The 13633-nt window shown below is 32.9% G+C and overlaps 1 protein-coding gene across 1 annotated transcript; it reads right to left on the minus strand.

The window, feature by feature from the left end:
• Nucleotides 1–3713: 3713 nt before the first annotated feature.
• Nucleotides 3714–10158, minus strand: LOC111371790. The gene is made up of 9 exons (XM_022993944.1): nt 9932–10158; nt 9669–9817; nt 8816–8903; nt 7643–7883; nt 7114–7188; nt 6028–6125; nt 4923–5048; nt 4546–4632; nt 3714–4043 (listed from the first exon to the last, which is right to left on the minus strand). The coding sequence occupies exons 1-9, from the start codon at nt 9995–9997 to the stop codon at nt 3927–3929; spliced, it is 1047 nt and encodes a 348-aa protein (XP_022849712.1). The 5' UTR covers nt 9998–10158; the 3' UTR covers nt 3714–3926.
• Nucleotides 10159–13633: the final 3475 nt, after the last annotated feature.

Below are 13633 nucleotides of genomic sequence, written 5' to 3' on the forward strand. Positions count from 1 at the left end.
ACAAAAATTTTGAATTTTTATAATATTCTTTTATTGAAAAATATGTTTTCGAAAAAATGAATTTTTAAAAAAATTGGGCTAAAATAAGGGCTAAATATGTATAAGAGACGAAATTCAAATTAGAGATGAAGTTTTAATTAAATTGTCAATTTATTAAATATTAATATAACGTAAATGTCACCTAATTCCAATCCATATTTTTTTGTGAGATTGCTATGATACCGTCCCAAAACAGTCCAAATCTTTGTGTCATTGCCACCTGCATAACTGCAAACAATTCTTAACCTCAAAATATAATAGAGGAAACATAATCATTTCAGATGAAATGATGATGGAAAATGCCCAGTGTACAGAGCATTTTCTCACAGAGGTTTTACAGGGAAAACATATAGGGGGATCCCATGTGAATTTTTTTATTGAGGTGGGCTCCACTAATGTGTGTATTCTGTGAAATGTCTGTATATTTTTCCGTAAGTGTAGCACTATTGAATGATGATTGACTTTTGGCACAGATATTCTTCTTACCTAGCAGAGCTCTTGGTTCTTTCTTGAAGTTTTTCAGCTTTATTATTATATTAAGCACATCCTATCTATGTTTTTAGAGCAATGCTATAAGTACAAAAAAATCAACAAAATTTTAACAGAAATAACACTTGACATGTTTTCATTGAAAGATTAAAAAAAAATAAAAATAAAAATAAAAAGCCAGTAGCTTGCACCCTGTCAAAAGCCTGTGAAAAAAGCCTAAAGCTTTTTCATGTTTTTAAGGTAGTTTGACAAATATATATATATATATATATATATATATATAAATTTTAATAAATTTTGATAAAAATTTGTAAAAATTGTAAAGTTAATAAAAATTGCGAATCACATTGTGATCAAAATTAATTGTTAAGTTTACTAAATTTTTACTAACTTTTAAATTTCACCAAGCAAGCACTTAATAATATTTCAAAGAAGTATTATCCCGTCATTAAGAGATATAAAATAGAATTGAATTAATTTACGGAGTCGTCTTGTTGTCATGTGTGTCTTCTCGTAATATGATCTAGAATTTAGTTTATAGAATGGATTTAAGTTTAGATAAATTTGGTTACAACTTAATGGTGCTAATTTTTTATCACTTAGTTCAATTTTTGGTTAAACTTAAAAGGGTATTTATTAGAGAATGCTTAAGTTTTCAAATATAAACAAATTACTTATTTTTAAGAAGTCTTGCCATATATTAGGGTTGTACCCACCTCACCACCCAAAAATAAATAAAATAAAATAAATAATAATAATAATCATCATCATCATCATCATCAATTTTATGATGACTTGCATTAAAGAAGTTAGTAGGTCGATGATCTATCACTGCATCTTGTCAATTATTTGTTAAAATATTAGAATTTCTATTTTTTTTTTCAATCTAATTCATCCATCATTACGAACCTAAGCCTATGTTTCGCTCATGTTAGACACTCGAGTTACTTTTTATCTATTACTCATTTCTATCATTTACAATTTAATTCGAATTTATAAACACTTCTCAAGAAACAATTTTTTGTTCATCCTTTAAATGAATTGTATTATGCTGTGATAATTAGTATCTTGTGTTGGCTGAAATATTTAAGATTATAACTACAAGTCTCTAAATTTAACAAGGGTGCACAATTTTTTGGGCCTAATTATAAGTAAAACTGCAGTTCTAACTCCTAATTACACGTCGATTGAGCACTTCAAGAAATTAAAAATTATAAAAAAATTCCAAATTCCCTTCACGCAATAGTGTTAGCGGAAAATTCCATAAGTAAGAAATTAAGTTTGGCATATTTCAAAATTAAGAAAATAAGTTTCAAACTTCAAAATTAGATTTTTATTAAAATTTATTTATGATTTAAGTAATTAATTAATTTATTTATTAATTAAATATATTTAGGTCACATATCTATACAATTTGATCACAAATTAACAATTTAATTAGTCACTTATTTTTTTTATTTTTTTTTTTGTCACAAATCAGAATTTTATGTCAAATTATTTTACAGTCACAATTCAAAAATTTTGTAGATCACGGTTTGTTCTTCTATCACAAATTAAAAAAAATAATTAGTCACAAATTAATTTTTAGTCACAACTTATCAAATTATTAGTCACAAATGAAAAAATTTATAGATCACACATTATTTTTCGATCACGAAATGAAAAAATTTATAGGTCACAGATCACAAATATTATATTTCACAATTTATTAGATAGATACAAATTATTAATTTTTTAAGTCAAACATTATTTCTTGATTACAATTTATCTTTTTCATTGGTCACATATTGTTTATTAGTCACGGATTATTCAATTCACTATTCACAATCAACCATAAAATCTGTGACCACCACAAACACTTATGCCACCATCTCAACGCTGTCTCCAACAGCACCACCACCACTATTACCACCAAAACTACTATCACATTGATTACAACTTTCAATCAATCAATAAAATCGTCACAAACACCCACACCCCATCCCACCACTCCAAAGCATCGAACCTCCGCCAACCACCGGCAACACCGCCCATCGCCATCGTGGTGAGAACCGTAGGACAAAGGCGTTGAGGTACTGCACACTAACCTACACCACCATCGTACCACAACGGCCAAATCCACCATCACGGCCATCACTATAAAGCTATCACCACACAAAGCACAACCACCACACAACACTACACAAAACACCACCGCTGCCACCAAAAAATATCCTCATACAAAACACCATCAACACGCTCAATTTCAGAACCAAAACCAGTGGCTGTGACCAAGAAAATCGTCGCCCAACCACCATCAACGCCGACACCACAACCACCAACAAACCCTCAGATCTGGCATTCTAAACATCTATTTAACTAATTTTCGACAAGGGTTTCAACAAGAATGGGGTCGACACTGCTGTTAGATCTGGGGACAAAGATCGCAATCCCGGTGTGCGCAGCTATTGGTATAGTGTTTTACATCATGCAGTGGGTCCTTTCGATTGTGAATGTCTCGTTGGAACACGTCGAGGTTGTGTCTTTGGGAAGCAAAAACAGCAAAAATGGTTGATCAAGGAAGAGAAAAGCAACAACACAACTTCCTGCTGCAGCGGCCAGAGAATGGCGAAATTAGGCATCTTCGTAGCAGTGGCCAAAAGGCTACGTTGTTACCAAAAAAGAGAAAGGGATAGAGAGAGACGAGCAAAGGAGAGGGAAGACATGGGTAGTGATGGCTGGGTAGTGGGTGTAGAGTTTTTATTTTTTTGGTAATCAATTTGTTTAAATAATTAATGAAAAAAATCTTATTTTTGAAATATCAAACTTTCAATCTGATTTGAGAATTTTGAACAATTAAAGTAAGATTTTGTGTAATTTCCACTAGTGTTAGAGATTCAAACACGATGTGCATAATTGTGAGGCCTCATATAAACAATGCTGGAGTTGAAATTTAAAACATGACAAGATCTCAAAGAAATATTTTATAATTCACCTTACCAAACAAGCTGTTCACATATAAAAATAAAAAATAAAAAAAATCTCATATATGCACGATAAAATTTTGTAGATTATAATTTGTGAATCCTACTAAATGGATAAATAGTGAATAAAAATTGCGAATCCTACAAAATATGGATGAAAGCAATATCTAAACTTAGCTTATATACATACTCATAATAATTTAGCAGCAAAAGCGGGGAAGATTGTAAATAGTTGAAACTCGGGAGGAAAAAATATCATTTTCTCACATTGTCTTATAGTACATCAAGGTATTCCTCATATTATAAAAGAAAGGCTCTCTTCTTATAAAGATCAACCTCCTTAAACCTGGGAAAAACACGATGATTTTCATGAACAATTCCTAGTTTGCGCGTCCAAGCAGTACAACACAACAAAATAGCCATCGAAAACAACACTCAGGCACTAGGGGCGTATTCCTGTATGATAGCTGCCAATTTATTCCGATCATCCTCAGTCTTAGTTCTCATCAAGAAAGTCCGTGCAGCAACTTCATTGTTGCTATCGCCATCACTCTGCAAAACCCATGTAAACTCATCCCTCAGAAAGTGATTATAAGTAGATAAAAAATGCTCAGAAAAACTTAGAGAAATCCCACAATATATTTTCCTATAGCTAGTTCAGCAAAGCTAAAAAATAATAATAATGATAATGATAATAATTGGAAAAAAAATTGGAAATAAGTTTGCTTATTTTGAAGGTAAGGTCAGGGTCACCTTAGAAATTTATTTATTATTATTTTTTTTAAATTCGTAAGAACAATTCCAAACATGTAAAAAAAGTTGATGAAAAAAACTAATCGTTACTTGAAAATAACTTATTTATAAGCTTAACTAATAATAAACTTTGTTCCAGAGACAAGCAGACGTGCTTCCATTGTTTTTCCAATAAATGAAAAAGGGAAATCTGATCAGATGGGAATGATACGACATATTTACACTAAGATCAGATAGTAAAAGAAGTATATTTTAAAGAAAAATAGAAGCACAAACGACAAAACAGATTGAGGATGCATACCGTATGAAATATTGCAACAACTGCATTCTTTTGCATGTTTGTCTTGATGCCTGGATATAACAATGCATTGAGCAACACTCTCCCGACCTGCAACAAGTGAACGACACTCAAAAAAAAAAAATAATAAATAAAATCATTAAAATGCACCCAAACAGGTACTACTGTTCCCCCTTAGCATGCATAAGATGCAAGAAATTCCAAAATGAACGTCTTTAGCTGAAAATTTTCTACTTCCACAAGATAAAAGATCCAATTAATCTGGCTATCCATAACAAAGATACGAGACCGTATGACAGAAGAATAAAGCAAAACACATTCATTAACACATAATGCGAGCTGCATTCAAGAGTGGGACCAGAATACATCAGGAGACCTACATCATTTCGTATAACGATTGTTGGCTTAGATTCTCTGGTCCCCTTGCTCACGCCTTCCTTACATTTGATACAAAGTTGACCCGTGCCTTTGTCTTTCCAAGCATCTTTGTCTGCTGGATCACTGGACTGGATATATGGAAGAAGTGAGTATGAGATTAATGCACCGAAAAGCATAAACACAATGAAACAGGTTGAGCATCTAAAGACATCAATTACACAATACAACTTAACAACCAATCACCATTTCAAATATCAAATGCACTATCTTGTACCCAAAATATCTACAACTATAGATTGGAACTACAGCATAGGATGTGTGGAATCTAATAATAATGCACACTTTCCCTTTGACTGCGGTTCAACCTTCGCAGTAGCCCTCCACTCCACCGACCAGTGTCCCAAAGAAAAAAATTTCTAGTGTGATATAGTTACATGGGAAATTTGCACGTGTATTAGGTTGCCTAATATTAAGTCCAACATTATCAAGGCAAGCCTCTTTTGTGGTAGAGAGAAAATAGAGAGGTGCGAGTCCAGAAACACACTGTAATCATCTCCTTATGACGAAATTTTACAGCCACATCAAGTGGACATCACTCCCGCATTGAGAGCAAAGCACTCAAATTCACATGTTTTTCTTGCTTTCATTTTCTGTTTCATGTTACTAATTGCTCTGGGTAGTACAGATTAATTGTTTAATCCATAACATATAGCACAGCAAAATGAACCTAAACATAGTTCAGTAAAAGGAGATATTGCTATTGTTAGCAATCAAGAACAAAAAGGTTAAAATGCTTTTCAATTGATTAACATTAGATAGTGCATTGCACACGAGTAATTTCTTTATCCACACTGATGAGAGTCAAGATGTGATCGGACATATCCATGCCAAAGCATGCATGAGTTCAAGTAGAATGTATACAGCAAGTTTAAATCCATAATGCATCCCATATTACTACTCAGGTCCAAAGCTCCCCCACCAAAAGCATATTGAATCAGAATGAAAGAATACTGCTGCTTTTAATGAAAATCTAGTAAACTGAACATGGGCAACACAATTCTATCTTATGATGGCATCTGCTCTCTATTTTGTCAGATTGATAATTACCTTCACATAAAGTTTGCATTTGACCTCATGTACAACATTAATTCCCTTCTCTTCGCTCTTTTTCACAGAAGGGCTGTTCGGCTGCTCGGCATCTTCTTCTACGTTACAAGAAATTAACAAAGAACAAAAAGAACAGAAAACTTAGAATAGAAACGAGTCTGAATTGCAAAAATTTCCTTCGGTAATTTAGACATATAAAAAGCATAATAATTAGCATAAAAACCAATAAACGCAATTTCCGATTGATAAACAAGAAATAAGCATTGCTGATAGTGCAGAGAACATTTATTGAAAAAATGTTCTGATCCCCAACCAGTGCAAGTTCAAAATATTATCCAGATATAGCCTTCTCACTGAAACAGTTGAAAACATCCAAGACAACTCTTGTAACATGATAAACTTGACCAAAATGAACTATAAACAGCATTTTTATTTTCTTCAATTCTAAAACTGTTAACTAGTATGTGAAATTATCCATTTTGCGTGGTGCAAAAGGATGCATTAATAGAGTATATGCTTCATAAAAATCATTTTTTTCATTAATTGAGGAACATAATACACAACAATTTTACTGGTAACAGAATTTTGTTGATTGACATGATAAGGTCATACAATTAAAAATGTTATGGGTTCTACAGACTTCAGCCACCATCCTCAGAAGTCCTTTGAAAGACCAATTGCTAGGGAAAATGAAGCTACCAGTTATTAGACTGCAAAGTAATGGTATAGATTAATCGTCACAAAAAAAAACCCTTCAAAAAGAGTCAACCGATTCATATACCACGTGGAAGCAAGCATTTCCCTATAGGTGACGTGCATGATGCCATAATAGGGAAGGTTATCTCGGGAGGGGGAATTTCAGGCTGTCCAGTTACATTTCTCAGTGATGCTAACTCCATTTGTACAGATTTTTCTGGTGGTAATATCCAATAGATGGTTTACGGTAAATATCAAATCAATTTCTATGACAACTATTATAAAATGATTCACTAAGACAAAAATTTCAAGAATATATAGTATGACAAATTGTTCCAGAATGACTGTTAAGGTTCATTATCAATTTAATAAAAACTCTCTCTCTCTTACCAGCATCTCCATCATTTGAAGCATCATGGTCCGGGAGAACTGAATTTTGATTTTCAGGAACTGAAACTTGGCTTCCTGGACAAATAAGGGTATTAAAAGTATAAATTATAATTATGAATAAATTCATTCATTTCCTATTCAATAACCAATTAAGCAGATGTTATGATGACCAAATGAAGAATAATTGAGTGCATTTGAAAACTTTAGCTTCATTTAACAACTAATAGCTAAACGTAATAAAATAAAATAGCAGCAAAGGCACAGCATAAAAATTCTAGTATTGTATTATCAATAAGCTCGTCAAATTTAAACAGCTATCGCATCCCGCATTTCTTCCACTTATTTTTGAAAGAAGCACTGAAGTACCAGTACCATATTCATAGCTATGTTCCACACACACATACACACACACAAAAGCCATATACATAACAATATGAATAAAATCCGCCTTCTAAATCACTTATCACGATAAAGGTCCTTAAAAGTTATAACAATTAAATTTCTTGAAAAGATTTATCCAGAATCATACCTCCAAAAGTGAAAGGCTTGTTATTGCTAAAGAGCAGTCCTGAGCTCCACGAACTTCCAAAGTTTGTTGTTGTGGCAGCAGGAGGAAACATGGGTTTGTCCAGTAATAACTTATTATTGTTGTCCTTGCTTTCAATTTCAAAACTAGGTTTCTTTTGAGCATCATTAGAACCCAATTCTGATAAACTCTCACCTTTTCCAGCATTTGCTTTCAGCCAGTTGACTACGTCACTAAATTTCTCCTGCAATCAAAGAATAGTTCGATAAATTATTACCTGCAGTATAATAGAAAGAATGACAATTTTATTCCCGAAGTTTCTTCAAACAGAACGCAATTTCTCTTCTGATCAAATAAAAATATGAGATGTAACCAAAAATTGAATCATTTCATAGTATGAAAAGATTTTCTACAAGGGAATAGAATCTGGTCTAATAGAAAAGTGACACTTAAATGAAACAAAAGGCATGAAAGTTCACTCTGTATAGGAGAAGTAGGGGACTTCCATGAGCATGCTGAAGAAACAGATTTGTGAGCCAAAGGAGATTAGTGATCTTATTTTGTGAAGTTTCATATCTTGTTTGTAATTCAAATACATTAAGATAACATAAAGGTGTTTGCTTATTAAAAGTAAAAAGGAAACAACTCCTGATTTAGAATTATTTGCATGTTAATTGATTCAAAAGGTTAGTCATTAGGAATAAAACTGGGTGAAGAAGTTGGTTTTGTGGTGGAAGAGTGTGCTTGGTTTCAAAAGATTCTAACAAATCAAAACACAAATTAGGCTAATCAGGATTTCTCGTAACTTATTCATTAATATAAGTAAGTTGCACGTGTATGCCAGCTCAATTTTTTTATTCTTTTGGCATGCAATGACAGGTGTAGCATGAATACGAGTTAAAGCTTGTTGAAGTATCACATCTCCAATTTTCTGTGCCTTTATTCAATGTTGCATTCAAACTTAAAGACTGAGAATTACCACATTAACCATTTTCAACAACAAAATGTCTGATCAAACGTACCTGGACATACTTGAACCGTTTAGACATATAAAAGCTAATAACAAGAAGGGCACCCAAAACGATGCCTTCACTAATTAACCGTGCATAATACAGTTCAAGTCTTCAGGTGTTATAAAGGGCCCAGGGATGCATTTAAAAGAAACTGACAAATTACCACAACGTTTTTTGCATGGTTTAGATAGTCCTGAACGCCATCTTCCCACAGCTCATCCGGATGGTCTTGCAACTGAGCTTGTACCCAGCTGCTCAAAATTAAAAGAATCTCTAAGGAAATCCAAAATTTCACATCAAATAAAACACATTTATGCGGTCATGATGCACAAAATTTTGGAGCTAGCCAGATGAACCAAGGAAAAGTTATTCGATAATCACTGAGTACTGAGTGGTTTATTCAGCTGTTCAAAGAAAAACATATAAACATAAAGAACTAGTATTTACTACTCTGTGCCTGACATAGTAAATTGCTGTCATCATTGATTAACTTTTCCACTAAAACTGATCAAAGTTACATACTCATCAATATTAACAAGAGTATTAATGCAGCCAGTGTGCCCAATATCAACACTGCTTTCACTTCTTATTAGGAAAGATCAAGTCTTGCACAATTTTCTTTATGATGCATTACAGTTCACAAAGTAAAAATGTTCATACAGGACTAGTCTTAACTTCTTACTACTTCCACTTCAAAGTAATGTACTAAGGTTAAAAGGAAAAATGTAAAGCTACTTTCATTCACCTTTTTGCCTCCAAACAAGTTTCCAAAACCTACTTTTAACTACAAAAAGTTACTTTGGTTAAAGTAAAGTAACTCAACCATCCCCAACTCCCATCAATAAAAAAATAATGTAATCTATTACTTACATTTTTACTTAAAGTAAACCTTTTAAGCTTAACCAAGCATGATTTATACCTTTCGAGCATTATTAACAAATATTAAGTAAAGAAAACTATCAAAGAAGCACAAAAGATGCTCAAGAAAAATAAAAGAAAAAAGGAAAAATATGGACCTTGCAAATTGGGTATTAAGAGCTCTCACATGCTGTCTTGATGATTCAGCCCTCTGAATATCCAATGGCGGCAGCTGCTTCGGCTGAATTGACGTCTCTGACCTCTGTGCATCAAACGGTGACCCCATTATTACTCTCTTGCTCTGCATCTGCACAACACCAAAACCTCAACATAAATTAATAAAGAAGAAACAATTGCATATAATTAATAATAAAATCCATTAAATAAATGTCTCAGTACGCAGAATCACAGAAACACTTACAAAAGAGTCGTTGGGATTGAAGATAGGATTTGAATCAGAAACAGCAAAACGTTTCGTTCCTCTCATTATCACTTTGATGTGATTGTATTTTTTGCTTATTTATTTGAAGAAATAGATTGAAATTTCCAGGTTTTGAATTTGAAAAATTAGGGTTTTTGGACGAGGAGAATAGAAGAGGAAAAAGGGGAAGAATTTATTCTTTTTTTTTTTAATTTTCTTTTTGGAAATTCTAGTGTAATTATTGGCGTATTTTATTTAGTGGGAAGGATGGGGTATATAGCCGTTAGATCAGGTAGGGCCCTGAAGATTTGATTTCAGCCGTCGGATCGATTGATTCCGAATGTGTGTTATCACATGGGCCACGTGCTAATTCGACTGCACATGTTTTGGTCCCATTGTTGGGCTTATGGAAGAGCCTTTATCTTGGGAAAATTACCCCTAACCATGATTTTTATATGGAAAAAATTCATAACTACAAATGTATCGAAATACAATTTTAAAATTAATAAATTTATGGAAAAATTTAAAGGTTAAATAGAATACTTGTGATCTCTGATAAAATATTATGATCTTTAATTCAATTTAGCAAATCATAGTTACAATAACACACAAATTTGGGTCACACACATATTAGTCACAAATTACACAAAATTGTAATCACATAATACAAAATTTATGGACCATAGTCATATATTTAGTCACAAATCATACATTTAACATGTCACAAAATATTTATTAGTCACAAATCACACATAATATGTTACGATCATTATTCTTGTAACCTTACCCGTATCTTATCCCTCATTCTTCGCCAGATTTCTTCTCTGCATGTTGAACTCATAATGTTATCTTGTGTAACATATACGTTAATCAGCTTGCCTTGGAGTGTATCCTTGGAAAAGAAGAAGTAAGCCATATCTAACATGTTCCCATGGTCCATAAATAGTAAAAATATCAATCTAATAAGGGACAACCCTTAAATCTCCTCTACCTTAAAAGAGCGAATCTCACTTTTACTATTCATTCTTGTAGACCTCATTTTCACACCTATCCAAATCTTATTGTTCACAATCGGTTCTTAATGTTCCCTCCATTAAAGTCTAAACGACTATGTTGAGGAATATGAAATCTATATCTATCCACATAAATATATGAAATCTATATCTATCCACATATATATATGAAATCTATATCGATCCACATAAATGCAGACATTTGAGTGATCTATTGCCATTTGCTGCCTTAACCCTAAACTCACTCTCTCGATCATAGCAAGAAATCTCAACACAATCTGTAGAGAACTCATACATATACTTGCAAGTATAATACTCACACCATCAATTTATTCCTCTTGTGCACGTTTCTTCCTATTTCTTCAATTGTATTGATGAACCAGCTATTTTTTTTCTATTTTTTGTTTGATCTTTTAAGAGATTGAACCTAAAATACCTAAATCTCTCATCTAAATCTCACCTTAAATTTAAAAGAGTGAATATGGAGATTACTGTTCATTTTTTAATCCCTTGTGTCCACACTTCAAAATCCATTTTTTATATCTAACTATTTAAGATCCTATTTCCAACCATCCAGCTATAAAGTATTCTATTATTTTATCTCTCATATATATTCCTATAGGCCTAAAACACTTTTGATATTAACACCCATAGTAATAGTAACTTCGAGACCCACAAAAGATTGAATCAAATCTAAGAAAGCCAATAAATCAAAGTCTAAAGTTTGATCCAAAATTATTATACCAAAGAATCAACACAATCACCGACAATATGTTGACCCTTGATCACATGATTTAAGAATCTCATTAGAATTGTTTGAACGCCACAAGAAATAATTCTCGATAAATTCATAAAATTAGTTCAATGAAAAACAAGGAATTAAAAGCAAGAATTGCTCACAAAATAATCTCCTTATTGAATGAATGAATGAATTTTTATAATGTAAATAATGAGTTATATTTATAGCGAATTCATAAACCCTAGTTAAAAACAAAATAAAAGTCTAAAGATTACGAAAGTTACCAAAAATTAGAAATTTAATATAACTAGGAGATTTTCAGAAAAATTGTGCGCCGAAGTGTACTATGGCCGTATAGTTACACTAGATACAGTCGCATAAAAGGCACCAAGTCTTCGACTGAAGTTGCTGCATCAAGGCTTGCAGCTGCATGCCTAGAACAACTATGCAACTCTTGGATTTCGCCGTCCTTTGCTTGAATCGAGTTGTACTACTTCGTTTCTTTTCGTGTCTTCTTCCATGCCCAACTTGAACTTGGTCGTCAGCTTGCTAACATCACCCTTTTTGGAATCCATAACTTGAACAAGTGATTGCATGGCTTTATTGACTCTAATTAATTTCGATCTTGACCTTGGCCTCTTCTCGACATACTTCAAACTCTTGATAGCTCGTTACCTTCCTTGGATCACATCATCCCCTCTCTTCAAAAGGATCTGACCTCGAATTTGTACCTGTATCAAATGAAGCAACATTAGAGACATCAGTGATATGAATTATAATACAGTTTCCTTGTAGATCCAAGTTGTAGCCATTGCTTTCAATCCTTGCAATGTCATGGAATGGTCCATCTCTTCTAATATGGAAACTTTGACCTTCTTTGTGTTTGAACACACCGTTTTTTTTTTTTTAAGTATCCAAACCTAATCACTTGGTTTATGTACCTTATGCATTTCCCGCTTGCTACCTTGTGATGCATATAATTTAATCCCCTGTTTTCCACTTAGGCTACCGCTTACAACAATAGTTAAAGGAATTAAACCGAACAAGTTAACGAATTAAAACCATAAACTATATCAAAATTAAAAAAGAAGTAGAAACTATCAAATTAGTTCCTAATACACCCCATCCAATTTTTCACAAATAGTTATGTAGATTACAATCAATATATCTCAAATACTCATCATGCACATCTAAATCCTTACTACAGACTATAGTATCATCCACAAGTTGATGTTCAATGCTTGGATTGGCTAGTATTACAAAAGGCCTATTCCCATAGACTAAGTCTTCAAAATCCCGTAAGACAGAAATATCCAAATTAGGAGAGGTTTGTTAGTCCTCACCAAAACACTCTCACTCTCATTCCTTTTACATAGAAACTCATTTTGAAGTTTTCTCTCCTTTTAGAAGATTATCTTTCTTTTCTCTCTTGTGGTTCTACTCTTTTTTCTCACATTTGGCCATATCACTATCTACTTTCTTACTCTCCATTTGCCTCTCTTTACTTTTCTTTTCCTCATCACCTCGTAATTTCAATTGACCATTGTAGACCTATTGTGATGTTAGAGGTACAAGAGTAACAACTCTTCCATCTTCTACAAAATCGTACCTTCCTATCATATTGTCATGCCCAACAAAATGTGCCCAGCATGCATAGGAACTACATCACATCGTCGCTATACCTACCAATCGAGAAATTCATCAAGACTTGCCTACATACCTTAACCTCTCCACATTCATCTATCCACTGCAATCTATAAAGCTTGGGATGTTTTGTCGTAGTCAATTCTAATTTCTAAATAAGTGTAGTACTAGCAAGTTTAGTACAACTACCCCTATCAATAATCAAACTACATACCTTGTTCCTGACATGGCACCTAGTATGAAAGATTCTCTCCCATTGTTGCTTCTCATCATCAGCTTTGATTTGTGTATTTAGAGCATGCACAG

The sequence above is a fragment of the Olea europaea genome, chromosome 22 (genome assembly GCF_002742605.1).
Source record: "Olea europaea var. sylvestris chromosome 22, O_europaea_v1, whole genome shotgun sequence".
In the NCBI taxonomy this organism is placed as follows: domain Eukaryota; kingdom Viridiplantae; phylum Streptophyta; class Magnoliopsida; order Lamiales; family Oleaceae; genus Olea; species Olea europaea.